Here is a 13,972-nt window from a genome sequence, read left to right as displayed (position 1 = left end):
GAAGTTAAATTAGCAATATTTATTGATGTAAACCCACCCATACTAAAACAAATAAACAGTCTCACTTCCTAGCTAGATAGAATGCCTAAAGAAGAATTTGTTTAGCACCTTCTTATCGATGTACACCCAGCCATACTAAACAAAATCAGATTTACTTTTTGTCGAAATGAAAAGCCTTATTTCTTGTTTTGATATGCATAAAATAGGACGCTACGTAACGGACAAGCGAAGTGTAGTTTCAGAGAAAGTTCAAAGCTCCGATTCGACAGGAAGAGCGCTGCTTTTTACACGCCTTCAGCTTGATATAACTATTCCTTGCTTGATAATTTTTTTATTGAAATACAAGACAAATGTCAGAGTTCATCATATGATAGAAAAGTAAATAAAACTATTTTCCGAATCACTTTGGCGGAAGAGGTTTCATTTAAATCGTCCTACTAGATGTGGTCTAATTTACATCACGATTCATATCGTGATTCAAGTCACGATATAGATCATCTTGATTTAAGCCATAATTTTAATCATCTTGATTTTTATTGTCCACCCAGCGCAGGAATGCGCTGAAGTTACCTCCCGTGCATCAGGCATAAGGCTGGTTACCCGGAAACGCGGTAATAAGAATAGCATCCTTGTTTCCGCACCGCCAGCCTTATGCTCGCTGCACGATAGGAAACTTTAGCCCACTCCCATGATCGATTAACTCTTCCAAAAACTGACGTATTTAGGAATTCTGGTGACGCTCAGCAAATCATATGTTTTGTTCCAGGAATTAAAATTGAATTCGTAGAATTTAGTTGATGATTTAACTGATCAGTATTTCTCTTCAATTATTGGCCTTCGTCCCGGCTGGCATTTTGTTTCCGAGACAAGTTTTTTTCTTCATTTTTTTTACCACCCTATTGGTGGGCATTTTTGAAATTCTTCCCCGAAACACCCGGTATACTGGTTTAGGTTAAAGTAACTGTATATGCTCTGCTTGCGGAGCAGAGTATCGTAATGGTGTTTCCAGGGCAGCCATGTCGGATCCAAGCCGCTTTGCGGGAAGCGAACGTCTCTTCTGCAGGAGATCTGGAGGCGCGGAGGGCGTGACTGTGAGGCGGCGTGATGCGGCGTGCGGACCAGAACAAATATAGTACGGCGACACACTGCGCGAGCGTCGTCAACCCGTCGTTTGTCTCATGTTTTTATCTGTGCTCACGGCAGTACGTAGTATTCGACGAAAACGCCATCTCTTCGCAAGCCGCAGCTGCGCGTTGTTGTCTGGTCCAAGGTGCCCGGATGTGCTGATCCCGTATCACTCCGCCAGGGAAGCAGACGCGAGCAAGACGATCATCCTCCGTGTCGTCTGCTTCACAGACTTCGGAAGCCTGTTTTAAAACATCGCTCGAATGATAAAACACCACAATTTTACTGTACCCATTGGCTACACATAATGCTCAGTGGTCGCTGAACCTTCCAGTTCGTTCGAGTTTATAGTAGAATGTATATTTCGCAAACCCAGACCGAGAAAGATGCTTCCAGAACCCAGAACCCAGAACTCGTCGCCTTTAAGGTTGCTTTACCTCATGCTGTTTGGACCCAGCTGATCTGAACTGACTTTGTTTATTGCAGCACTATTGTGCTGATGGCACCATAGAAAAAGCTTCCTCAAGGTAATTTGACTGGGTCTGGTTTCCCTGCAGTTACAGGGTACACTATAGAATATAATTTGTCTGGAGAAAACACGTACATGTGACCGCCTCTTCGCTACTATGAAGTCGGCGGCGCTAGGAAAAGGAACGCGATACTTTGGCTCTATAAGCAGAGCATATAATTACTCTAGTTTAGGTAAGAGTTCCTGTTCAGTCTCCCTACGGGAGCCAGATTTGCGCGTTCATCCTCGCAGCGCCGGCTTTCCAGCACGACACGGGATTTTACTCGTCGCGTGACTGAATTCGGCGAATCCCATACAAAAATGGTCTATGGTCGTCTATGGAAAATTATATGACAGGCTATCAACCCCTATGGTCCTCTATGGTCGGCCATAGAAATTCATAAAGACAGCTACAGCCAGCTATAGAAAAATCTATGGCCCTGTGTCTAAAGACTGGGGACCGATACATTTTCTTTACCCGCCAATAAAATAATGTATGGCCACATGCCTAAAGACTGGGAACCAAAAGATTGTCTTTAACCTTCTATAGAAAATTTTATGGCACTAAGTCTAAAGACTGGGAACCAATAAAATTCCTTTAGACGCCTATAGAATATTATATGGCCCCATGTCTAAAGACAGTGAACCAATGAATGTTTTGACCCGCCTATAGAAAATTATTTGGCCCCAAGTTTAATGACTGGAAACCAATAAATTATCTTTATCCGTCTATAGAAAAATGTATGGCCTTGAGTCTAAAGACTAAGAACCAATAAATTTTCTTTCCACGCCTATAGGAAATCGCTAACGACGCTTACCTTTTTAGTAAAAACACTCGAAGTTAGAAAATCAAATCAATACTAAATTGATGTAATGCCGGTGACAAACCATGTTCTCCGCTGTTGCAACGAGTCGTGAAAACCCATAAAATTGTTTGTCTAAAAAATTCATTAAATACTTGTGGAACAATTAAAATTAATTATTACTCCCCAAACGTGAAAATAAATTACACTGGCGCCGAACACTACAATCAAGCAATAGCTTGATTGCAATCTTTAACACTAATGTACTGCATGTCATCACTGCATTGTCAACGTGATTCATCAAACTTATTAAAAAGATAATAAATTTTAGTTAATTAGCCTAATGATCTACATTTGCTTTTTTCAGGGTGTTGAATTAAGAGATGGGGCTATTCCAAGAGACAATTCAAATAATGTATTAAGTAAGTGTAATATTTGCTGCGCCTCTCCGTGTTTTTGCGACAAATGATGGGTCACCAGCAATGTCGGATTCAAAAATTAGACTGCCATATATACAGCTAGTGCGAACATAGTACATGTTCGCTCCACTGTCGCTGCGTTGTTGCTGTTGTGTGGGGTAGTGTTCTGCTTGTATTCTGTATATTCTGTGAGTTCAGAGATTTATGTACATCTACCAAGTAGCGTTCACAAAACAAAATGTCTACCATGTAGCGTTCACAAAATTCACAGTAAATGTTTCTTTTTTTTTTAGTTTGCTGGCTAAAGAGAGCCATATTGTAAGCCATAGAAAAGTCTTTAGCCAACCGTTAGACAAGCTAAAGAGTGCTATAACTAGACAACGATAGGGCCATAGACGGAGCTAAAGAGGCCCATAAAGGCGACCATAAGAGTGCTGAAGGAAGCCATAGAAATTTCTTTAGCTAATTGGGCCAAATAGCTAAAGCCGACCATACAAAGAATTTTCTATAGCCGACCTTAGGACATTTTTGTATGCGATAGCGGCGCCGCGCGTAGATGAAGGAGGCAAGAGGCTCCTCCTCTTTTCCTGTACGCCGGGGCACAGGCAAAAACGTCGGGGCGCGCGAAACGCGCCCCGGCGTGCCGTTCAGGCTTTCCTGAACGGCACATATAATTTTGCTCCTCACGTGATCGGATCTCGGCGAATAGCGGCGCGGCGGCATGTGGAAAACAGACGCGCAACTCTGACTACCATAGGTAGCCTACACAGGAAGTCCAGTTTAGGTACAGTTTAGGTGTGAACAGCGCGCTCCTCGTGGCTGCCAGATAAAATCCGCACGTATAGTCCTGGTTTCAAGCCGCGCCACAAGGCGCATTGTTCGCCAGAAACCTGTGGAAGCCTGCGGGCTTGCCTGGTCTCCTATGGTAAGCAATAGAAGATATGTCGGGGTTTAAAGTCGTATTCTGTGAGCGCCGCGTCCGATAGAAATTTCCAATCTTAGTACTGTTGTCGCTGAGACAAAGCTTCGTCACTGTTTCATGAATTAAGCGACCACGGTACTTTGAAGGTGCTGGAACTGAGGTTTCTGGCCCCTTGTTGAAGCGAGCTGTGCGAATGTGTGTCGGCGCTTCCTTCGGTTTTCTTTTTTAAGTTTATAAATTCGAAACGTACGTGTGAATTTTACACATAGCATCCAATCTCTTATTCATATCGTTTTTTGTAAAAATTATCTGGGAAGAACTTGTTCGTAATATCCAAGCGAGGCATTTAAACATAAATAGACATTTGAATTAAATTTCTGAATGGACTGCTGCTGGAGGAGTTTCATAAAATATGTTGCGAATATATTATGCTTTCGAGTACGTACACATAAAGAAAAAAAAAACAGCCCTGCGTTAATTCAGAGTGTAGTAGCACCGAGAGCTGCGACACGTTGCGGCGAAGTCGTTGGGCATCGGAGTTACGTTCACGCAGCATGGGGTATGTGAACAAAAGCGTTCGGAACAATATATATATACCGAGTGATTCAAGGAGACGGAAGGCTCTTTAAATCGACCGCAAAATTCGGTTTCTTAACCTATCGCGCTACGACTTTGTGCAGCGTTGCCCACAGATGGTGCATTTTTTTCATAAAATTTGCAAAGAGCAAACTTACCTGAGGCAAAAGTAAAGAAAGAAAAAGGCTTAGCTCCTATGGAAACTCAGCGACGCCACCGGTCTTCAAACAGCACGGCGCCGTTTCGCACGGGACACAAGAGATGGCGCAACGAACGAGCATACGGCGCCGAGAGCCGGCGTTTTTAGCAGACGATCTTTTCGACTCAAAAGCGGCGCGCGTTCCGCAAACGGCGACAGTCGCAGAAACAAAAACAGGCGCGGTAACAACAAGCAACTGCAGTTCCTTGTCTGCTAAAAACGCCGGCTCTCGGCGTCGTCAGCTCCTTCGTTCGCGGCAGTTGGCGTCGCGACCGCATACGCCATCTTTTGTCTCCCGTGCGAAACGGCGCCGTGTTGTTCGAAGACCGGTTGCTTCGCTGCGTTTCCATAGGAGCTAAGCCTTTTTTCTTCTTTACTTTTTCCTCAGGTAAGTTCGTTCTTTGCAAATTTTACAAAAAAAAAAAAAAAAAGCACCATCTGTGTTTAACGCTGCACAAAGTCGTAGCGCGATAGGTTAAGAAACCGAATTTTGCGGTCGATTTAAAGAGTCTGCCGTCTCCTTGAATCACTTGGTATATGTACATGTTTTGTTCCGAACGCGTATGCTTTGTTTTCTTTTGTTAAAAACGCTTTTGTTTCTTTTCTTTTTTTTTCCGGAGGGCTTGAATGCGCGTCTCCCGTCACGAGCTCTTGGCATTGATAGTGCTACGACGTCATTTTGTTATAGGCTATTTTTCTTCCAAACTGCGTGTGAAATGGGCAACGGCTACTACAAAAACCCACAGTATAGAGGGAGTTAGTGACTCCGGCGGAGCTCAGTGGTTACGCCTCCGCTTCTAACGCAGCGGACCAGCGTTCGATTCCCGCGTGTGGCGAGCCATCGTTTTCAAGGATTTTGTGAAATCGACGACGGACATCCTACATCGCTAACTGTAATGTCAACTACAACATCAACAATGACACTCATTTCCCGTGATGGGGAGAGCTCATAACAACTAATTCTGTAACATTTATAAATTAAGAAAATGATAAAAAAAATTGTTTTAGGAACAATGACATCATAGTTGATAGTTTAGTTCTTGCACACCCTCACTTATAACTTTTTGACATTTTTTTCGCTACATTTTATGTTTTTTTTTTTCCTTTTCAACACTGGCGCAATTTTCAAACATTGCAATAAGGCAGAATTTTGCCTGCCGCATCCGTCTTGTGCTCGAAGCAGACTTCGAGCAGAAAGCGGAGCGCACGGGTGCCATGGAAACAATATACATATCCTTATTTGTTTCTTCTCGCCCTCAATCGCGTTAATGATCGGCAGATGCCACAGTCGGCAGTGACCCTGTCCTACGACAGGGAGCGTGAAATTATACGTAAGCTATCGTTCTTAGCGGTAAATAAATTTGTATTACTACTTACAAAAGCAGATGAGAAGAACCACCCGACACCTCTCCATCTTGCTGGGGTTGTAAGTCAAGAGTGAGGCATCTTGTACGGTCTTTCTCTGCACCGCCATCCACCACTTCAGTTATCGTACCCTAGCCTATCTTGTTATCGATACCAAAGAGGAGCGCCGGCCTGTTTAAAAAGCCGCACCCACAAAAGTGGGTACTCCTTTTGACCAGCACTGAATCAGTTTCCACTATCTCTTCGAGGATTCCGAGAGCTCGCACACTTCGTTTCGACGCAAGAAAATGCTTTCTTTATCTTGACCCAAAAGAGAGCGTGGACATCATTGAGCTTTAACCATGTGGAATTAACTGGAGCCTGGGGTAGAGAAGAAACATAGAAACGTAGAAGGAACAGAAAATAGACAGGACGACGTCTCAAACTGAGCTCTAATTTCTGTCCTTTCTACGTTTTGATGTTTCTTCTCTACCCCAGTCTCAGGTTAATTCAACATGGCTAATATTCACCAGCTTGCCTGCACCCTGTTTTGAAAACGGAAAAGCCCCGGACCAGACCCTCCCTATCTAATCCGTCCGGCAACGGTGAACTCATTGAGTAGCATCGCCACATGGCTCCGGTCGGCTTGCCCGGAAACGAGGCGAGAGGCGACAAGGGGGTGCCGTGGGACCACCGTGTTGGCGCCGCCCCACCTAGGCGCGGAGCTAAGCCGGACCCTTCTTTCTGGCTGCGTTAACGCTGGTCGGAAACGGGGTCAGCCGACTCAAGAACCGGGAGGATTACCGGGCCAGGATTCCGGGTAACGACGCGCCAGCTGCGGGACCTCCGTGAGGGTGGGATTATCCCCGGACGCCACCTGCGGATGATCCGGCCAAGCCCTTCCCGTGCCTCAACGCCGTCTGATGGAGGGGTCAGCACTACCACGGCCAACGTCGTCACCCGGGCAAACAATGGACCCCTTGCTGTCGCCTCCTCGGCGCAGCTTTCGAGGGCAAGGGTGCCTCGGCGCCGGAGTGCAAAGTCCGGCAACAGCTGCAGTATGTGCATGTGGGTGTGTGCGTGCTCAGGGGATGAGTGGAGGCGGGGCCTGAACATGATTTGTTGGCAGCTCGGCCACCATTGGCTGCCAGCCGCGAGAGTACCGAAGAGCGACCCTATAAAAGGGGCAAACAGAATGTCGCATCCGTGCTCTCGGACGTTGTAAATACTTTGTACATATGTATTAAACAAAGTTTCGTTGCGAGAGACCCTCCCGTCTCGTCATGTTCCTGGACGGGAGTCTGCCCGCTGCTCCTTTCCTGGCCTGGCCCAGCGTGACGCTACCCGGAGAACCCCCTCGGTCCCAACAACTGGTGGCAGCGGTGGGATCGACTTCGCCGGACCATGACTTCTTGTGTGGGTGAGTGCCCGGCCCTCTCTTTCTCAATCTGCCAGACCCATTAGCTCTAAGTTTTGCCTGTGGGGGTTGGAGATAGTCGTTGTTAGAAGGACTGTGTGACCGTTCTGACGCGAGAATTTTGTGAGAAAGAGAGCCAACACAAGCTAGATCATGAGTCTCGAGGCATTCCGTTGGCACGAGTTAGTGCAGGTTTGTACCGAATTGGGAATCGATTTAGGGCAGACCAAACGCAAACCGCATATTATAAAACTCCTTCAGGCCGAAGACGTCAGCATTGAAGAGTTCACGGAGGCTCTGGAGGAAGTTCGCGAAAGGGAGCGGGAGGAACGCAGAAAGCGGGCCGACGAGGAGGCTCGCGAGAGGGCTAGAAAAGAACTCGAGTGGGCTCTCGAGTGTAAGAGATGGAAACTCGAGAAGCGCGAGTATAAGCGCGAAATGGAGCGGCTCGACTACGAGTTCGAGCAGCTCGAGCTCGCGAAGAAAGCGCGGGAGGTTGAGTGTTTTCGTCGGGAGACAACAGGCGTTGAAAGGGTGACAGGGAAGGCGTGTCAGGGAAAGGAGAAAGTGGGAGCTGGGGACACAGAGATGACCGGAGACCAGCGTCTTTCTCCCGACACGGCCGTCACCGTTCTTCGCAAGCCCGACCCGAACTGCGAGCGGCGGGACGGTGAGAGTGACGTGGAAGCAGCAACAAAAGTGGTGTGTCAGGAAAAGAGGAAAATAGAAGCTGGGGACACCGAGGTGACCGGAAACCAGCATGTTTCCTCCGACGCGACCGACGCTGTTCCGCGCAAGACCGACGCCGTTCCGCGCAAGACCTCCCCAGCGCCCGAGCTGCGGGAGGCTGAAAGTGATTGGGATCATGGGAAAGAAGAGAAGGCTCTTCGGGCGTCCAGCGGCGACTTCCCGGATGACAAAGGCGACGCCGAGACGGAGACGACGCCGGGGAGGTCGAGCCAGCTCATGGAGAGCAGCGCCGAGATGCCGGGGAGAGCGGCCCAGCAATCAAGCCAAGATCCTGACCGCTCTGATCGGCACCCGTGCGGCTTTGAGGATAAGTCCATGGCGCCGTCACAGGAGTCCAAGCGGCCCACCAGGAGGGAGGTGATTGAGATTTCCTTCGACGAGATCAACCAATCCTGCCTGGTGCGGTTGCGGAGCCCGGACTCTAGACCATTCACGGAGTCCGGGTGCCCGGAGAACATCGACGAGTACGCGTTCCACAGCGAGTCGTCATCGGGGTTGGAGGACGGGAGACCCCAAGCCGGCCATCCCAGGGGACCTGCAACCGGCGGCGGCTGCGCGGGCAAGGGACCCTCCGGAGTCGCGATGGAGCCCGGGCGGGACCAAACAGACCCGACACAAGTGCACCTGAAGACGTCGTCGTGCTGGCGGCATGGGGAATCCGAGACCGAAAACTTGGATGCCGACACGAACCAGCGACCGAGACGAAAGAAGAAAAGGCAGCGCCGGTTCAGCGTTGTACGTTCTGGCAGCAACGCTTCCTGCAGAGAGCGTCAGGGCAACCACGACGAGCGCCACAAGAAGAGGAAGCGGTCTTCGAGGCTAGGAGGGGGAAAACTCCAGGACCCCCACCACAACCAGCCACGGACCGACAGCTCAAGTACGAGCAAGGAGCCTGGAGGAGCTGGAAGCGGGGGGGCAGGGTGGGCTTGAGCCCCTCCTGTCCTCAGGACCGAGCTGCCGAGCCCCCCCTCCCCCTCCCTCTTTTTTTTTTTTTTTTTAGTTTGTGTGTTTGCAGGTTATCTGGTATGGGCCTTCGGCCTATTTGCTGTACCTCCGTCTCTCCTGAGCCGAAATAAATGTAATGACTCTTTATACATGCTGACCTACCGCCCTCCTCACCTCCGCCAAGCACAAAAAGCACCGGGGCGACGGAGAGGCTTGCTTGAAAAGTCAAAACCAGAAGAAAATGACAGGCAGGACTCATGAGCCTGATTGACAACCAGTTTAGAGCGAGCAAAGAGGAGACAGCGAAATGAATGGATTCCGACAAGACGACGTCGGCCAGCGTTTGTCTGCTTCCCCCGTGTGGAAGCAAGAAGCCCAGAAGATGCATGGTGCTTCTGGCCCGCGGACAAAACAGGCAGGCGCTTAAAGGCCATCATTAGGAAAAGGGGGAGGGGGGGGGGGTCTGGTGAGCTTGAGTGGGGATTCGGGAGTGCTTAGAAAAGGCGAAAGTCTACGAGCTCCCAAATTTGACAAGGCGCCTTTGATGGCGAAAGCTTTGCGCGCATGCGGCGTCGTGCCCGCAGGGTGGTGAGGCATGAGGCGACACATGTTTACAAACTAAGGACAACACAACACGAAGTCTGAAACACAGCTATTATCCTTCAGTACTCTCCTTTTGTGATGCCCCCCAACTTGTATTGACGCCAGGAGTCCGAAGCAATCACGGTCGATGTACTTGATCCTGAGGTACATACCGATGTATGCAACCTCTGCTTCCAGTTAAGACATCCGATGGCCCAACTTGCTGTGTTTGAGACTCCGTGTTGTGTTGTCCTTTTTTCCCCCGAGTTTCGGGGTTTTGTCTAAAAGTTTTAACACTTGTTTGTCTACGTCTGCGTTAATACATCATGCTTCCCCGAGAATCCCTAAATGAAGGAAGGTTTTCATTTTTAGACATAGCCAATTTGGCATAGGCACAGCTGCGGTTGACATGTAACAGTTGGTATAGGAAAGAAAAATAAAGAACACATGGTGCGGCTGATTTCAGTGGTTATCCAATCATTGTATGAGTTGTCAGTGCAAGCTTCTTACTGTTATTTTACTGAACCATTGTTTTAATTTGTTTTCCATGGATATGTGCGTGAATATGCGAACGCGGTGCATTAATATGTTTTCATTCAAATGTGGCAATTAATGTCAACCTGAAACCAACCTAACCTTGAGGATTTCGGAGATGTCGAGCCCCCCCTCTAAAGAAAGACTTCCGGAGCCTCTGGGCAACAACCAGCCTGGAACGACTCAACGAGGTTCCCGACGCAGTTCATCGCCGGTGGTTCAGCCTGGCGTCACGTCGGACGCGGAGACTAAGGGAGATCTCCGAGACTGCAACTTCGGGCCTGCACGCAAGTCCAAGGAGAAGAACTTGAACAGTCCGAGTGATGCCAAGAACAAACAGGGCGTGGGTTAGACACAAAGAAGGACTTTCGAGGAAAAAGGTGGTTCTTTAAGTGCTTTTGAGTCGACTAGGTTATTCGGCAAGTTTATTAGCTTTTCTTTTTTCGGGAGTCCGAGTTTTCCATTTCGTTGGGCTTTAGCTTGTTGTGTTAGCGTTGTTCCTTTAAAGCGGTTTCCTCCTCAGTAATGTTTGGGTTCTGAAGGACGTGCTCGAATTTGATAGGGATATGCCCTATGTGAGTTACGTTGCGGTTTGTAATGTGTTTTTTTCACGGGAGTCCGTTTTATTTGGGGTTGAGCGTTACAGGGCTTTTATTGGTCTACAAAAGTTTCTTTCGCTAAAGCAACCTGTCGTCGAAAATAAGTTTCTGTGTGTCTTTCGTTGATAGAATAGCACGGAACTTTCAAGGGGCATTTTTTATTGTTGTTTAAGAGTGGTCTGGCGGATTGAAGGTATGGAGGGCTGGGCGCTCGGCTGCGCGGAGTCTGGTTCGGTGTTGTGGGTTGCGTTACTGTCACTTCCCAGAGTTGACTCCAGCCTGGACCTCAGTCGCCAGCCTTGCCGTGAGACCGCGTCTTTCAAGGGACCAGTGTGGACTGCTCCCCTTCAAGACACTCTTCCCAGCGGCGGAGGAGCTGTTGTGAAAACGGAAAAGCCCCGGACCAGACCCTCCCTATCTAATCCGTCCGGCAACGGTGAACTCATTGAGTAGCATCGCCACATGGCTCCGGTCGGCTTGCCCGGAAACGAGGCGAGAGGCGACAAGGGGGTGCCGTGGGACCACCGTGTTGGCGCCGCCCCACCTAGGCGCGGAGCTAAGCCGGACCCTTCTTTCTGGCTGCGTTAACGCTGGTCCGAAACTGGGTCAGCCGACTCAAGAACCGGGAGGATTACCGGGCCAGGATTCCGGGTAACGACGCGCCAGCTGCGGGACCTCCGTGAGGGTGGGATTATCCCCGGACGCCACCTGCGGATGATCCGGCCAAGCCCTTCCCGTGCCTCAACGCCGTCTGATGGAGGGGTCAGCACTACCACGGCCAACGTCGTCACCCGGGCAAACAATGGACCCCTTGCTGTCGCCTCCTCGGCGCAGCTTTCGAGGGCAAGGGTGCCTCGGCGCCGGAGTGCAAAGTCCGGCAACAGCTGCAGTATGTGCATGTGGGTGTGTGCGTGCTCAGGGGATGAGTGGAGGCGGGGCCTGAACATGATTTGTTGGCAGCTCGGCCACCATTGGCTGCCAGCCGCGAGAGTACCGAAGAGCGACCCTATAAAAGGGGCAAACAGAATGTCGCATCCGTGCTCTCGGACGTTGTAAATACTTTGTACATATGTATTAAACAAAGTTTCGTTGCGAGAGACCCTCCCGTCTCGTCATGTTCCTGGACGGGAGTCTGCCCGCTGCTCCTTTCCTGGCCTGGCCCAGCGTGACGCTACCCGGAGAACTCCCTCGGTCCCAACAACCCTTACGATTTTTTCTATTATTAAGCTGTGCTTTGTCGTCAAGAGCGTCATACAGTTTACAGATACCACGTTTTCTGGCTGTCTTTTTCTTTTACATCCTCTCATTCTTTAACTCTTTCGAATCCCAGAGTTGTACCCCTCACTGTGAGCAGACGTATGTCCGGAATAGTGTCCTGCTATGTTAGTCCCTTCGCGTCCTTTTCGGCAATAATCGCAGTTTGGTAGTAGGGGACGGAAAGGTATTTTTCCTTCGGGGAATACAGGGTCGGGTTCTCGCCAAGCCGTAGCCACACCGCTTGAGCATCATTCAAATGAGAGTGGACACATCGTCTGAGTCATGCATCTATGTATGGCGGTCCTTTCGCACTGGCCGCGCATAAAGGATTTGAACATCCTTGAGGTGTGTCCCCAGATACGTCTTTCACCATGTCTGCAACGACCACACTGTATTTTGTACAGTTTGTAACCAGTGCGTATGCGGATCTAAGCTCCCAGGAATTGTAAACGGGCATCAGAAACGGCCAACGTCAGATCGAAATTTTTTTGCAGGGGTCTGCCGAATGAGGCGCCATTGTACCTTGTTCCACGTGGCATCTCACTGCACAACTTGAAGATGGGTCTGCCATCAAGACAGTTTACCCTTTTTGGGCGCGTCCTTTGTTAAGCTGGTACTGCACATGGGAATTTTAAGTGAACTCATGAGTTAAATTTGGTTAAGGCCGCTTTTGATATAAAGCGAGACGCAGGTGCCTAGAACGTTTTTCTTTCTGTTTACTGAATTTGTGCATGCTAAATAGATTACCCTATTAATCATTTCTACTTGCTTGTCGCGAGAACGATTTGGCAATAGACTTTCAATATGACGTACACCTGCGACAAGCTGCTTGTTGATGAATATAATGTTTATTATTTTTTACTTTGGGGCTGCCAATTACATTAGATATATTTTTTTTATGCTCAGATATTGGCATTTGTTAATCACCCACGGAAACAAGGAACGTGTGAATATGGCGTATGGTTTATATAAGATTGGTGTTTTCAGAATTAGTTTTTCTTGTAGGGTGTGCAAAACCAATTTAAATAATTAAAAATTCATTTCAAAGAATAATTAGTCTAAAGAAAAAATGTTCCGTCTAAGAATAACAGTCCTGAATATTTCATTAGCTTAATCGCCTGAGTTACGAGTTCCTCACCATGGTGAATACCAAAATGAATTCCTATTATTTACTTTCTGATCGCGGTAATGATCCATTTATAGGTCTCACAAATGATAAGCTAGGCAACACTGCCATGGCTAACTGACACTTTACTGGCGTACGCATTCTAGCTTACTGCTCCACAATTACTCTGACATTTTTCCTAACATCGCTATATCTTGCCCAGTCAATGACATATTTCTGCCACCAGATTCGTTTTGCATGATATTCGCAGCGTGTTCAAAACATTGCCTAGCGCTGCGCCGGCGTGAGGATCATTAATGCTGATGTACAAAACCTAGCTTAATCTTGAAATCTTACATTTTAAAATGTGAAATATGCAAAGGGGTGACTTGCCGCTGTGTGAAGCGGGTTTTGTTATTTTCTCACGTAGCGTTTTCGAGCACAGTAGAGGGGATATACTTGAGCTAACTGGTAATTGATTGTAGAAGACGAAACAAATAAATATACCACGGGCAAGTAAAATAACAACATACACCCCAGAGTGACCTTGTGTGTTTGTGATTATTTCGCTTGATTTTATTATTATCTACTCTGAACTGACTCGACCCCATTTTTAATAGAGTGCAGAGGTTCGTTTGTTTTTATTTTGTATTAAACATATTTAACAACATCTACAATTTTCAAACTCAAGTTATGAGTGTAGGGCTCAGGGACCAGAGAACTCGGAAAGCTCGTTGTGAGGTTTGAGAAAGTCATTTTTTTAAATATGTAACAGCCTTGCTTCTTCTGAACGCCGTCGTATACACCTCAAAACCGATTGTATTGAAAACGAGTGCACAATTACAGCAATGTATGTAAAGATTGGCATGCCCGTCACTTTATCCGTG

At 48.0% G+C, this 13,972-nt stretch overlaps 1 protein-coding gene across 1 annotated transcript in view; it reads right to left on the bottom strand.

Moving 5' to 3' along the window:
• LOC8043915 overlaps positions 1–6,041 on the bottom strand; it is a 54,979-nt gene extending 48,938 nt beyond the window's left edge. Inside the window, exon 1 of the mRNA XM_029975309.2 lies at positions 5,930–6,041. Within this exon, the coding sequence (XP_029831169.2) occupies positions 5,930–6,026 (97 nt within the window). The 5' untranslated portion in view covers positions 6,027–6,041. The remainder of the gene's footprint in view (positions 1–5,929) is intronic.
• Positions 6,042–13,972: the final 7,931 nt, after the last annotated feature.

The sequence above is a fragment of the Ixodes scapularis genome, unplaced genomic scaffold (genome assembly GCF_016920785.2).
Source record: "Ixodes scapularis isolate PalLabHiFi unplaced genomic scaffold, ASM1692078v2 PGA_scaffold3__209_contigs__length_174095766, whole genome shotgun sequence".
Taxonomy (NCBI): domain Eukaryota; kingdom Metazoa; phylum Arthropoda; class Arachnida; order Ixodida; family Ixodidae; genus Ixodes; species Ixodes scapularis.
This window is presented reverse-complemented; position numbering and strand designations above follow the sequence as displayed.